The 15,780-nt window shown below is 39.9% G+C and overlaps 1 protein-coding gene across 1 annotated transcript; it reads right to left on the reverse strand.

Annotated features, from left to right (window-relative positions):
* On the reverse strand, positions 3,561 to 7,034 carry LOC109839273. The gene is made up of 3 exons (XM_020407702.1): positions 6,819 to 7,034; positions 3,976 to 4,045; positions 3,561 to 3,760 (listed from the first exon to the last, which is right to left on the reverse strand). The coding sequence occupies exons 1-3, from the start codon at positions 7,032 to 7,034 to the stop codon at positions 3,561 to 3,563; spliced, it is 486 nt and encodes a 161-aa protein (XP_020263291.1).

Genomic DNA, 15,780 nt, shown 5'->3' on the forward strand with positions numbered 1-15,780 from the left:
GGAAAATCAAGAAAGTGAACTTAAATAGGATGAGTAGTCAATACCTAATAGCTTGAGCATATAGGTTAATATACTTACTAGCCTCTATTTAGAGTTTATTCACACTATAGGGCGCATGGTTTCTTCCTAACAAGCGGATTTATAGTCTGGTTTTCCAATAAAAAATTCTGAAGGTTTTGAGAAAATGGAGGTCAATTATATCACTAGCCCTAGATGGTGGAAGATTCTAGGATGGTTATCATATTGATCCATGGTCATTGATGCTAACGTTTGCTTAAAATACACATGGTGTAGATCATATATATGCTGATCATGTTGTTAGTGCATGAATATTGGTTTAAACCCAAAAAACCAGGACGATGGATGACGTCTGAGATTGCATATAAGTGTAATGATAGTCTAATTAGCCCACAGGTGATAAAAGATCCTACAAATGTTGATTGGTCATGTCGAATCTCTATAGCTTCTGGTGGGCTAAGTTAATGAAAGGAACATGGTTCCCATAGATGATTCAACTATACTCATAAGTAGAGAGAAATTTGGTTGAGAATTTTATGTGTGGGTATAGGTCTCACATTGGAAATGTTAAGAATGACTGACAGACTTAAATAAGAGTGATTCATTATAAATGTAGTACTCACCATACCTCTCATGAAGTGTACTCATTCCTAAACTCTCCTTTATATATAAAGAGATATTGGTAGAACTCTTAAATGTACAAAATTAACATGTGTCATGTTATAAAGGCACGGAAAACTAACATGTATCGTATCACACATATACATGTGTCCCTCTATCTTATTAGAAGATGACATGTGGACTACGATTTCCATGCCTACTCCCATCGTCGAGTCTTTGATTCCCGTTGAGGACTTGGCAATGTTTGAGCCTACTGGGGATGCGATGACTTTTGAGCTCTCCAAATGTAAAACCCTAAAATTTGAATATTTTGTGATAAATAATAATAAATATGTTATATATTTATAAATAATATATTATGATGTTTGAGTATGCTAGGAATTGATTTGAGATCAATTCAATGTATATATGTATATATATAAGAGCAAATGCACAAATCATGCTCGATGTATAAATCTGGAAATTTATGACCAGTAGAGAGTTTATGTATTTTACACACTGCTACGTTATGAATATGAAAAAACTTAAAAGACCAAAGTTGTAGATATCTTCAGCAGATTTCCAACAAATCTTTAATAACCTCATTCTGAGGTCGGATACGAAAGTTATAGCTAAAATACCGAAAAGTATGTTTCAAGTCATACTGGGTTTTCCAGATTCGGGTTTCGGGTTTTGGGCTGTAGTTTTTTGGGTTTGCTATCATATATACACATGTTTAAAACGAAAAATACCTCTTTTCTCCTATGTTTCAAACCCTAGCAGCCCCCTTTCCCCTCTCTCAAACCCTAGTTCTTTTCTTGGCAATTTTGAGGGATTTCGGAGGATTTTTCAGCGGGTTTTGTGCAGTGCAGCGAAGGGGATTAGTTCTCTTACACATGGCAGGAGTTTTTCAGCATCTGAGGTGAGTAACATCTCACCCAAATGTTCACCCTTTTATTTTGCACGTTTTATTAAGTTTTATTCGGATTTTTTGAGCCTAAAACCTATTTTTCATGTACATAAGATAGATCTTTATAACTTATGAAGTGAGAATACATTATCATAATTTTCTAATTGATTACAACAGTAACCTTGACAAATTTTAGATCAGAAATTTATTAATCATGAATTAAATCACAAGTTTTTGCTTTTAAAACGTTTAAACATGTGTATATAAATGTTTAGGGTTTCGACGATATATTTACATGCTAATATTTTCGTTTCATGTTGTTTCATATATGTTGATATCAGTAATATTATGTTTGGAAAATAATGATGTTACTGCTAGATTTGTTTCGAAGCAGACAGAAACCTGTGAAGGGTTTCTGCATGTTTCGGTTGATCGCCGGCACAGTTTGTGCATGTTTACTTTTGTTATGTGCTTTAATGTGAACGAGGAGTTGCCTCGAATATTTGGCATTAGAAATATTTGTTTATTATGTATCTTCATATGTGAGATGGCTTGCGGACATGAGTTTAGATTTGCACACCGAGACACGTGTGAAATTAGTGTATATGCATCCTTTTCATATATATCATCGATATTCTATAAATTTCATTCAGTCCATGTGTTGGGTAATTATTATGTGCAGTCCATGTGTTGGACATTCATCATTTTTAGTCCATGTGTTGGACATTCATTATATTCAGTCCATGTGTTGGACATTCATCATTTAATCTATGTGTTGGACAATTATTATATGTAGTCCATGTGTTGGGCAATTATCATTTTCAGTCCATGTGTTGGACATTCACCATTTAGTCCATGTGTTGGACAACTATTATATGCAGTCCATGTGTTGGACACCTGTTTAAATCTTGAGTATGACACTTACACTTACATAGGCTGGACATGACACTTATGTGGGTTTTGACATGACATGGTATTTGAGTTTCGAGATGGGTTTGTCTTCTTTTATTATTGTTCCTATATTAGATTTTGGGTTTGGTATTTAGGGATTTACAATTTGAGATACAAGGTATATACATGAGGGTTTCCTTGTTTGGATTATTTCGCTCGACGTACCTATGCTCGTGTTGTAATTTCCTAAGTACTAAAACCCTCTTTTTATTAGGGATTTACAATTTGAGGTACAAGGTATATACATGAGGGTTTCCTTGTTTGGATTATTTCGTCGACGTACCTAAGCTCGTATTGTAATTTCCTAAATAGGATCAGTGATTTTATGTATATATATGTATTAAATGTATTTTCTGTATACAACGAGCCCTATCCCTTGGGGTTGGTTGTGATGTTACTCGCTAGCGCTTTGACGCTCGTTGTCCCTCCCCTTTTCAGGTAACGAGCCAGGTGCCCAGAGAGTCGCAGGTTGATAGCGATGCACTTTAGCTTCGGCTGTCTACTATAGTTATATTTTTCTTTTGAGCTTCACTGTAGACTTTTGTTTAGATATTTGAGAGTTTTATTCTAGAACTTGTAAAGACTGTGTGCCTTATTTCCTCTTATACAGACATTTTATATTTGATACTTGTTGAGGCTCTAGTTTATTTATTCCAGACACTTATCTTGTATTTCTGTATGTTGGATGATGAAATAATAATTTGATCTTTATCATTTCATCAGTCATCTCGTGTATTATCTTTTACTTGCTTTTGTACCTACACCTGTTATTGACTCTACTAGAAAGATAGTAATTATGATGGTGAAACATGTTATTGCACGGTGTGGTACATGGCAGGTTTGATATTCTTGGTTTTAGCTTGGACTACAGCCTTGTGTGAACCCCGGGGCGTCACACCAAAGAATCAGAATAAGAGGGTCAAGCTTGACCATGAGCCTCAACCTAAAAAAGAGAGCGAATTTGCAGGTATAGTCGAGAAGTTGGCAGAACCTAAAGTTGCCATAGTCGGTGATGAACCTCAATCGTGGTTACGATGACATCGATGATTGTACAGCTTTTTGAGCCTTTAGTTGTACCAACCTAGGCTTCTCCGGTAGTCTTTGATGTTTCAAGCATGTTGGCTTCACTTGCTTCATTCTTCATGCTGACTGGGGTTTTATTCCTGACGACCTCAGCTGCTCCTCTTGCTACAACTGAGCCATTAGCAGTTGCAACTAAAGCGAGCTCATGGAGGTTAGTAGCGGTTAAGATTCTTTCCCCTCCAGACATTGATGATTTTGCTGAGTTCGAGATTTAGATGTTAATCAAGAATTTGATGAGGCCATTGAATTAGAGTGTTATGGGAACTTTGGTTAGAGGTAAGGGCTTATTTGCTAACACCGGATGCTTTTTGCAGAGTTATATTGATATTCTCATGTCAATGCTAGAGCTAGACTTGCCAAGCTCTATCAGAGGATGATTAGCCAAGAGAACTCCACTTTTAGAGGTTACATACCCTTTGCAAGGCTGATGTCACTACTATTGCAAAGATTGAGTTTCAACATCTCATGGCACAATGCTGCAAGCTTGAGAATATGGATTTAAAGGAGATGAAATAAGTCAACCAAAGTCTAAGTGAACTAATCGCTCACCTTGCTGCTATCGACAATGAAAGTGCAAAATTCGCTAATACTATTTCTAATAGGTAGGCCACAATTGATGAGGCTAAGACTGTTATAGCTAAAGTATAGGCCAAGTTAGAAGCGGCTCAAAAGTAGAAAGAGGAGCTGCAGGCTAGGTGTATGGAGTTATCTAGTGAGCGAGTTTAGAGGAAAGAGCGCTTCAGGGCGGAATGAGCCTGATTAGATGCAATCAAGGCTCAAGTGGTTCCATTTAACCTAGAGGCTCTTCTATGAAGGGTCATTGACTTGCATAAGACTAGAATGGTCAAGTGTATTGACAACATCAATCCTCGTTCCACTAATAATTTGGCCTACCATCATTTTGCGCCTTTTGATTTGGACCAAAAAAATATATAATAGTTTATCTCTTTTGGTAGCAATTCAATAAATAATTTGCTTTTGGTTTTAAAGTTAAATGATAGAGGTATAATGTTAACATATCTTACAGAGTTAAGAATCATAAATGGCTCTAAGGGGAGAGTGACCAACTTGTGGGATTCAACTCATCAATATAAAGAAAGGAGTCGACGAAGGTATAATATTAACCAGTCAACGGAATAAACTGATAGAGGTTTGATTTTAATGTATCAGGTTTATAGAATGAGTATTGTTTAGAGGTGTAGTATTAACATAATAGTACTAAGGAATTTGACAAAGGTGTAGTGTTAAGTGCCAAATAAAATGGTAGACTTAGGTGTAGTGTTAACCAGTAGGATTCAAAAGAGTCCAAGGGACATATACTATTTGGAATTGTAATGTTAACTTAACAGTATGGAAGATCAATAGAAATGTAATAATGTTAACTAGTCAATTTTAGATGGGGGAAGGATTAACGTTCAAACCGTTCAAAGGTGCAATGTTAACATGACGGTGGCAAAAGACACCTAGAGTCAAACAAAGGTGTGATATTAACCTGATGACTTACCGGGAAATTTTCAGTCAAGATCAAACTAAGATGATTTGTGACTTTGGTGCAAAAATAATCTTGTGTTCAGAGGTAAAAGTTTAAACATGACCGATATATCCATGGGAGAGATAAAAGGCTCAATTTAGGGGTAATATTTCTTAAAACATTTCTCATTGATCAGTGCCATAAGCCTGTTACCGTTTGGGTTGATCTGGTGGTATTCCTTATTTGAGTAGACTATTACTACTGCAAACAGGCCTTCCTATTTGTTTTGTAATTTACCTTTAGTCTTATGTTTCATGACCATGGGTCAATGAATAGTAAGATTAAGTCTCCTTTCTTGAAGGATCATTGCTTACTCATTTTGTTGAAGGTTCTTGATATTCGAGGCTGGTACATCTTGATTCATTATTAAGCTTTAAGTCTCAAATCATCCAATGCCTTTCGTTCTTGCAGACACTTTTGACAATGTTCTTTGGTTATTATCTTCTCCGTTAGAGTACTTCCCAATGATGGAATTTGGATCTCTACACTGCTAAAAAATTAGGCATCCTAGACGGAAAATTCCGTCTAGGATACATAGAATTCCGTCTAGGATGTGTATCCTAGACGGAATTCCGTCTAGAATAGCCGTCTGGGAAGTTTCCGTCTAGAATACTGTATTCTAGACGGAAATTCCGTCTAGAATACATCCTAGACGGAATATTCTAGACGGAATTGAAAACCGTCTATAATACATTCTAGACGGATTATTCTAGACGGAAATTCCGTCTAGAATACTGTATTCTAGACGGCAAAATTTTCCGTCTAGAATGAGTATTCTAGACGAAATTTCCGTCTAGAATACTCATTCTAGACGGAAATTGGTTTTTTTATTTTTTTTTTATTTTTTTATTTAAAAAAGGCATCCTAGACGGAATTTTAGTATCCTAGACGGAATTTCCGTCTAGGATACTGTGCTACAGTAATTTTTTTTATTTTTTTTATTTATTTTTTTTTTTTTACAGAGTCTACTTTGGGTGCATGTACACAATATTGAACAACAAAAAATTATATTCATATCCAACACAATCTAATTACATTACAATATCAAATCCCATTATATTCAAATAATACATTCACCAAAATAGTAAAGAGATACATAAATTGTTTACAAACTTTTACATAAATTATTTACAATGGCTATGACACTGCAGAAGCTTCTTCAACTCCTTGCTGAACTTTCCGCTTCGTTTCACACACTCCATGAAGGGACCAAAGCAGCTAGCTGTCACATTTGCTGTTTAATTCATCGAATAATGTTTTAAAACACCATTCGCAAGCCATAGCAACAAACGTTGTTCGATAACCTCAAGTTTACATAACAGTTGTCCATTTCCTCATGTCAGATTCGATCAATGAATATTTGTAATCTCTATACTATTATTTGTATTGATTCTCTGACACAAGATCACAAGCTTAACAAATGTAAATGACATAAAGTATCATATATTAATACAAACCAAGCCAAAAGAACAATAAAGAGATGCAATGTAAATAATTAAGCACATAAGTTCATCATAAAAGGTTCTTTCTAGCACTCCAACAAACGTTTTACGATATTTATCTCCACTAACAAAGATAAAAAACTGATCATAAAACTGCAAATTAGCCGACACTACTTATAATTGTAATCCTAGGTTTTCGAAATTAAAATCAATCGCATAATTAATTTACTTTTCGCAATTAAAATCATTAGGAAAAAAAAGAAAAAAAAAACAGAATACGGACCTCGATGAAATCCATGAGCAAGAACTCCGGCATCCACCTCGGCGGCCGGACCATCGACCGCCTAATAAGCTCCATCAGATCCTCCGGTCGCCTCGGCAACAAAACATCCGAAACATCCCTCCCCTCTCTCTCGACAAGCTCCCTCCTCTCCTCCTCACCAGCGACGATCCCCGCCGTCATCACCACCACCCTCTCCACCGCCCCCTCCCCCGCCATCTCCGCCACTCTATACGCCACAAACCCGCCGTAACTAATCCCCGCTACGCAGTACTTGTCGACCCCCAATCTCTTCATGGAATCGACCAAACACTTGGCCTGGAACTCGACGGAGCGGTCCGAAGCGGCGGTGGTCGAATCGCCGAAGAAGAGGAGGTCGGGGATGTAGAGGTCGAAGGATCTGGGGGAAAGATAGAGAGCGGGAAGGAGTTAGAAAGAGAATTGGGGAGGGGGGAGGGGGGAGTGGGGTTCTTAATATATTGATTTTGGGCTGAAAATTTTGGGGGGAGAAATTTCGATGTGGGGGGAAATTTTAATGGGTTAATTTTTTTAAATGAGCCAAAATATCCTAGACGGAAATTTCCGTCTAGGATGAGTATCCTAGACGGAAATTTCCGTCTAGAATATTTGGTTATTTATTAAAAAAATAAAAAATAAAAATACCGTCTAGAATACTATTATAGACGGAATATTCCGTCTAGAATACTTTATTCTAGACGGAATATTCTAGACGGAAAATTTCCGTTTAGTTTAATACATTCTAGACGGAAAAAATTCCGTCTAGAATGTTCCGTCTAGAATACTCGATTTTCTACTAGTGCTAGTAGTACTAAAAATTCATATCCGTATACCAAGAAGAAGAGCATAGCATAGTGGGAATGTGGATCATTGTTCAATAGGTACAAAGACATTCTCCGAGTTCTTTGTTCTAATCTCGTTTGTTGGAAAAGATAAACTTTTTGAGAAGTTTGATGATGGTCTTGTTAAATGCTTCAACAAGACCATTAGTAGCCAGGTTGCATTGCATAGAAGCCACATCTTATATTCTCAACTTGTTATAGAATTTGAGGAATGGTTGACTTATGAATTGAAGATTGTTATCGTTGATCCTTCAGGGGATGCCAAACTGATAGATGATGTGATGTTTCAATAACTTGACCACATTAGACGTCTTGACCTCTTTGAGTGGGGCTAACTTTACCAAATTGGAGAAATAATCTATAATGGCCAGGATAAACTGGAGGCCTTTGGTTTATAATGGGCTAATTGGTCGGATGATGTCCATTCCCACATCTCAAACGACCATGAGGTGATGGCTAGAAGTAGTTCTTCTGAGAGTTGATGTAGGAAGTCTGTATGGTATTGACATGCATGACACCGATGGACATAAGCCACTATATCTACAATCATCATTGGCCTATAATAACCTAGGCACAGAGTTGGTTTGGGAGTTTGGGTCTAGTTTGATGAGCTCCACATCTACCAGCATGGGCTTCTTTAAGCGCTTCTTAAGCTTTTCTTGATGATAGATATCTAGACCGTATGCCATCAAATCAGCGGTATAGTGTCTGTGTGACAAAGTCAAAAAAGAATCAAGGCACTCTCCTTTGGATGGAGATTTCTTCTTTCGGATTATCGAGAAATATGCCATGTAAGACATAGCTGACGATTGGATAATACCAATCATTGTGTTTGAAAACTCTTTATGCTGTATGAATCTCATTAGCTTCTAGGATCTACTTTGGGCAACATAACTAGCAGCTAGCTATTGTAATGTGCTTTGTAGAACTAGATGTTAAGGCTAAAGTAGTCGCGAGTGATGCCAAAGCATCGACATAAGTATTTTGAGGAAAGCTACATAATTAATGTAGATGTCTTCAAAAGAATGAGTGAGTTTCAATGTCGTTTCATGGTGTGGCAAGAGATTATTGCGTTGGACCTCGTATTCCCCCTTAATCTGGTTAACAATTAGTTTGGAATTGCTATAAGCTTCAAGGTACTTCACGCCCATATCGTTAGTGAGTAGTAGGTCGATTATGAGGGAATTGTACCCAGCCACATTATTGGAACATGACTCAGTCAATGAGTATGCTTAGGGAAGGATGTGACCTTGGGGATCAATTAGCACTCCCCCACACTTGTAACTATAGTTTCTTCATGTCCCCGTAGCGATGTGCCATTGAAGTAAGGTTGCCACACTTGGTTGTTTGAAGTGACATTTGACTCAAATACCTCATCTGGAATATCCTCATGGAGCTTGGAAGACTCAAGGATAGGATAATTCAAAAGGAAGATTGTGATTGCTTGTCCTTTAATTGCTTTTTGAGGGTACAAATGTCATATTGTATTGAGAAAACAATATTGCTCATTTTGCTAGCCAAGAATTTAGAGATCCTATGTTTGTCATGAGTACTCATAAGAGTTAATTCTTGAAATGACATGGATGGTTTGACTAGTCAAGTAGTATCGCATTTTCTTAACGACAAAGACTGGAGCTAGTCACTCCTTTTTGACTGGGTTATAGTGATATTCAGCGTCGATCATGGCTCAGCTTAAGTAGTAGATGGCTTGTTCATAGCATTTGTCATTCTTTTGAGCAAGAGGTGCTCTGAGAGAGTGGTCCTTGGCCCTTACATAGACTAGGAATGACTTATTTGATATTGGAGCATCTAGAACATGTGGCTTCATGAGGTATTATTCAATCTCATCGAAGGCTTTTTGACAAGCATTGTCCCAGACGAATAAAAAACCATTCTTCATCAACTTTTGAAATGGCTAACAGCTTTTGGATAAATTAGCTATGAACCTACAGATATAGGCTAGGCATCCCTGTAAGCCTCTAAGTTCTTTGAGATTTCTCGGAGGTGGCAACTCTTAGATTGCTTTGACTTTTACTAGGTCGATGTGTATTCTTTTAGATATGATAATAAATCCTAGAAATTTGCCTATTGATACCACCAAGAAGGAGTTAGCCGAGTTCATCTTGAGTTGATGCCTAAACAAAATCTCAAATACCATTCTTAAATCATAGAGGTGATCCTCCTTACGGCGGATTTTGATTGTGAGGTTGTCAACATATCATTTGACCATTTTGTGTAAGTGCTTGATTATGAGTTTGTCATCATAGCATTCGACCATTGTGCATAAAGTGCTCAAGAAAAATTATACTCATCATGTGTTGATAGGTAGCTCCAGCATTCTTTAGGTTGAAGGGGCATCACCGTATAGTTGTACACCCCAAACGGTGTTCAAAATGATGTGTGTTTCTCATTTTCCTAATGCATCTTGATCTGATTGTATCCAGAGAAGCCATCGATAAATGATATCCTCTCAAACCCACACATTCATCAATCATGATATTTGTGACAAGGAGAGGGAATTAGTCTTTTAAGCAAGCGATCTTTGAATTCAATGTAAACTTGAATCTTCCTATTTTTCTTTTTCATGATAAAATGTTGGCAATCCATAGTTGGTGTTGTTCTTTATGAATGAAACCACGTTCAATGATTTTGTAAATTTCTATCTCAATCTTCTCTATTAGTTTAGTATGAAAATATCATTTTTGTTGTTTGACTGGCTTAATTCTAGGGTCAATATTGAGACACTACATGGCCACGTTTAGATCTAGCTCATGCGTATCTTTGTAGCCCTAAGTGAAGACGTTAATATATTCTTAGATGAGAAATATAAGTTCATCTTTTTTAGCTGGTGATAAGATCTTGCTGATGAAGATGGGTTTGACATCAGTCTCATCACCTACATTGATGTGAACTACCTTTTCTTTAGTTAGTGACTCGCATAGTTCGAAACATGATTCTCGTTGGACCCCATAGTGTTTTACCCAAGGATCATTCTCTAGATAATTGAATTTTTTTGATTCATTAGGCTCTTTGGTTTAGCTATATAAAGTCATGTTGACTATGAACTCTTTGAACATGATATTGACACTAATGTCAGAATCCCAAACAGATGTATCTAAAGAATGACTTGGTAACTTCTCTAACCTTAGTTCTATCTACATGGTGGATTTTAGGGAGAGATATTTGAGCCCATGTTTGGTCAAATTGAAGTGTTGGTGGAACTCATCATTGTTCGCGGGGAAAACTGTTTTCTTTTTCATTGAGATAATTGTCATCTTAGGTTACAAAGATCCGGTCTTTTATAGATCCGGTTACAACTAAATCAAAGAAAATAAAGAAAAATTACAACTTTCCTTCTGTGAACAAATCACGAGCTCCTATTTTGCGGTCGCTCGCTTTGGTGGGTTCTTTGCCTGCGCCGGGGTTAATCCGTGGACCACCGCGCGATCTAGATCCGGTCGGATCTACACGAGTATGCGGGTATTATTCCACGAAGGGAATAATAGCCGGGAGGGATTAATCCACCAAGGGAATAATCGCTCGGATCTCGAGATCTAAGACCAAGCTTAGATCTGGAGTGTAGCCTCGTGTAGATCTCAGATCTGTTCTTTCTTCCTCTCGAAATCCTGCCTTTTCTGACGTGGATGCTCGCCGAGGATCAGATCCGAATGTGCAAGTCTTCAAGTCTTCAAAGCTCCGAGTTCACTCTTCAATCCGGCAGAGTTTCGGCTCTTGAAAGTTCCACCTCCGAAAATGAACATCTCTAGGCCTATTTATAGGCTCTCAGGACAGTGCCCGCAAAAAGAGAAACGTCGGCCACCGTCGGCCACTGTCGGCCACCTCTGGGTGGCCGGCACTGTGCCGAGCCACCCAGAGGTGGCTCGCCGAGCCACCTCAAGGTGGCTCGGCTAAGGCCGAGCCACCTTGAGGTGGCTCGGCTTTGGCCGAGCCCCCGCGGGCGGTGTTTTCCGACTTTTTCGAGTCGTTTTCCGTTGTCTCGTTTGTCCGTGTTTCGGTTGACTTGAGACTCTGATTTGATGATCTGATTTGGCAGTAAGTCGGATTCCTGATTTGGCAGTAAATCCGCTTCTGAGTTCGAGTCCGAAACTGATCTTGATTCGATCGTGATTCGTCCGAGTCTATTTCGGTTAGATGACTCGTTGATTCCTTAACTCGTTAGCTTGATTCTGCACGCGGGTGGATTCATTCCGTTGTTCGCGTGCGACTTGTCGATCTCGTCGCCTCGTTGGTTCGTCGGTTTGTGCCGAGCTATGCTAGGGGACCTATAAGCAATTTTATATGCCTACAGATACCCCCTCCAAAGTATTTCAGTCTCGTTCTTTTATAGAAGAGTCTGGGATACTTTGGATATGATTGTCCCTACCTTCAGTCGGTATAACGGGACCTCGGAATGGCTTCTGTTCTTGACTCCTTCAATTCTCCAGGCTTTTCGGTGCTTTGTCGAAAGTCTGTAAGAGTTCCGGTGCTGCATTTATTGTCTGACCGTTTGTCGGAATTTTGAACTTTGAAGTCGATTCCTGATTTCTAATTTTTAGCTGACCATCGATTGTGGCGTCGAGTCTTTATGTACAACGCGTTGTCCGGCGTAGTGTGGTTGAGTTATCCTTAAGAATATTTATAAACAATATTCTCCAGGAACTTCTCAAACCAAAAATAGGGAATAGTTTATACTCATATACCTTATTGGAGTATTAAGAAGCAGTTTATACTCGTATACTTTTCGGAGTGTTCTTTAGGTTCGAATAATCTGAACCGGCCCAAAAAATGTGCCAAAAAAGGCAGTATTTGGGTTCAAAATCTCTCCGACCCTTCCAAATATATGGTAGAGGGGTTAAATAGGTGAAGGAATGAACCGTAGGTTGATCAAAAGTCGTTCCAATGTTTAATTCAGCTCCAATTTGAATTCTGGTTCAAATTTGGTTCAAACTGGTTCAATTTGGCTCAAACTGGCTCATTCTGGTTCATTCTGGCTCAATTTGGCTCATTCTGATCTGGTCTGGCCCAGCCAGGCTCAATCTGACTCAATTTGGCTCATTCTGGCTCATTCTGGCTCATTATGGCTCATTGTGGCTCATTCTGGCTCAATCTGGCTTGGTCTGGTTCAACCCTGGTCTGGTCTGGTTCAGCCAGATCTGGTTCAAGGCTATAAAAGAGGGTTTTTTTCTTCATTTTTTTTTTCTTCTTCTCTTATAAAGGGGGTCTTTTTCTTTTCTTTTTCTTCACCCTAGGGCCGGCCCCCCCTTTTGCCTCCTTTTTGAATTTCTCTTCCCTCGAGCCTCCGTTCTCCCTCAAAACTCGATCTTCGTCTTAGATTCATCCTTCCTTTTGATCCTTGACTGAGAAATCCCTCGAAACTTCCATATTTAGACTTTCCTTCGAGCCCCTCGAGCGCGTGGTTCGAGCACTTCCAAGATCTAATTTTTGTCGGATCCTCGAGCTTCCCCTCAGGTATATCTCCATAATCTTGATCTATTTCATGTTTGATCTAGTGTATGGAATAGCGGGATCGCATATAAGGGTTGAGGGAGTGATTTGATGCCTCAAGCTCGCCTTTTTAGGGGATAAAAAAGTGATTTTTATTTCTAGATCTGACCTCTTGAATTCTTTTTGTAGGCCATTATGTCGCGAGTATCGAGAGGTCGGTTTCCTGCTGCATCGGCTGATGGCGCGCTTCCTTCATATTTTGGTGAGCTACTTTTTTTGCATATTTGCAAATTTACAAATTAGTCCCTTTTTTTTTATATTTACAAATTGGTCCCTTTTACCCCCGTTGTTCTCCTTGGTGAGGCAACCGGGAAAGGCCTTGGTTCTCCTTGGTGAGGATCAACGCTTTATGGAAATTTTGCAAATTAACCCTCTTTTTCTGAGAATTTGCAAATTAGTCCTTTTACCCCATTTTGCTCTCCTTGGTGAGGCGATCGGGAAAAGCCTTGATTCTCCTTGGTGAGGATCGACGCTTTAAAGATGGGTTTTGCTTGGTCAAAACCACATCTCATAATAAAGGGGGCGTTTTGACGCTGCATCGTGCTTTATAAGGCAGGGATATATTGTCGATATACCCTATCTTATAGATGCGCAATGTGGCCAAATCGTCTCGCCCTTTATAAGGTAATGACTCTATCTTACCAATTTGTAAGATGAGTTCAATTTCCTTTCATATCTGAAACTAACAAACACTTAATTGCTTGTTTTCAGTGGAATATCCTTCCGGAGCTTTTTCATCGCATGCGGTGAATGGACGTCGCGACGAATATTATTCGACGTCTGATGACTTTTCGCCCATTCCGCTTACCTCCCAGTTTGTTCCGGGCACGTCGCTGGAAGTTGTCCAAGTGGTGAAGGAAGGTGGATATCGAGCCCTTCGCCAGCTGATCACAGATGTGCCTCTCGTGCAGGATGCCGGTTCCGTTCAGTCTCTTAGGAAGACTGACTTCTTGTTTGGCGACTCTACCAGGGATCCCGATGCAGCATTTATTGAAGCTGAGCAGTGGCTTTACCAGACTGGCAGTCGTTTTATGTATTTGCCGAAGATTCCTCGACACCGTTCTTTGACTGAGCTCAGGCGCCAGGCTGTGAAACGGGAGATGTCGTGGCGTTTGACAGAGGAGCATGAGAGTGTCCACTGCGGCTATGTTACTCATCAGGCAGTTCCTGGTTCGAGCAGGGATCACATTGTTGGACTGCGTCCTGGAGTACTGGGGCTAGATACTCCGCCTCGTAACGAGTTCCTCGCCACTGCTTCTACTTTGAGGAATCGCCTCGCTAACTTAGGACGGGAGATGCCTGCACCGCGCCACAGATTCTATGGTTGGGTCCATTCTTTGGACAGGTTTTGGTGGGCTCGTATGACGAAGTACGTCTTGAGCCGATGGAGCGAGGAGTTACATGCTTGCGGTCTTTATGCAGCCATTCGGGCCACCATGCATGGTTTGCCTACAAGCGCGAAGCATTTCTTTGCCCTATGCGAGCTTTATAATCCAGATTCCAACACTTTTCTGACCAGGCACGGAGAGTTGGGCTTGGCTCTTCATGAGATGCACAAGATTTCTGGCTTGCCCATGGACACTCCTATGTTCAACTTCATGTATGACTCTCCTCAGATTGATGGTCAGCCGGCTCAGGATATGTTCCCTAAGTCTGTACTCCCTCAGACTCCCGGAAACTGTTATTTTGAAGGTGCATGCCTCTTCTCAAACTAAATATAAGACTAGCCAATTCTTTGACTAACGCAAATATGACGTTTCCGTTTTGTGCCTAACAGGAGCTTTCGCTGAGACTGACCCTGTTGAGCCGGCCGTGCGACCAACTCCACCAGTCGATGCAGCTACAGTCGTTACACCTCCACTACCCCCAGTGACTCGAGGGGAAGGAGGTATAATTTAATTAACTGAGTAATGCCATTCATTTCCTCATTGAGGCTTTTGACGAATTTCTCTTCTTTGTGTAGGGCTTCCTTCTCAGCTTCATGTCCTCGTTAAGGAGTTGTTATCGGGGAATGACCCTGAGAAGATCATCATCAGCGTAGAAGTCCGCTCTTATTTCTCCTCCCTGAATGCTATAATTGGCAAACTCCTCCACGACAGACTTTCTCTTCGCCAATTTAAGCCCTACCTCGATTCCAAGATAAATTTGATTAGGGACATAGGATGTCCGGATCTGGCGACGGCTATGGTTGATGACCTTGATCGCTTAGAGCGTGAGCTTCAGATGTTTCATGAGCTCCGGGATACAGGTGCCTCTTCATTCGTTGCTGCCGAGTTGGATGCTCGCTTACAGACATGGCGCAGTACTCGGATGGTTGCCGAGCTCGAGATTCAGGTGCAGCGGGGCCGAATAGATCGAGTTGAGGCTGACCTTGCCACTAGATCATCTTCACTTGAGGAGCTTGATTCTCAGATAGATCAGCTCCGACGAGAACTCCGTGAGAAGGAAGACGCGAAGATGCAAAATCAGCAAGCACATGCTGCTTTATCTGATGAGCTGAAGTCCTTGAAGCAGACACTGGCTGAGACAGAGGAGGTTGCTGTGAGGACTTTAGCCGCGAACGAAGAGTCTGTCAGAGCTGAGTTGCAGGAGGAGCTTAG

The sequence above is a fragment of the Asparagus officinalis genome, chromosome 4 (assembly GCF_001876935.1).
Source record: "Asparagus officinalis chromosome 4, Aspof.V1, whole genome shotgun sequence".
NCBI classification, from domain to species: Eukaryota; Viridiplantae; Streptophyta; class Magnoliopsida; order Asparagales; family Asparagaceae; genus Asparagus; species Asparagus officinalis.

Excerpts from the sequence above, each read along its gene's own strand:
- LOC109839273 (XM_020407702.1), bottom strand. The coding sequence starts at position 7,034 with ATGGCGGGGGAGGGGGCGGTGGAGAGGGTGGTGGTGATGACGGCGGGG. Across the intron at positions 4,046-6,818 it reads TGCTCATGGATTTCATCGAG|CTTGCAGCATTGTGCCATGA; the intron begins GTCCGTATTCTG and ends CATATTCTCAAG. Across the intron at positions 3,761-3,975 it reads TGACATCAGCCTTGCAAAGG|CAAAATCATCAATGTCTGGA; the intron begins GTATGTAACCTC and ends TCTCGAACTCAG.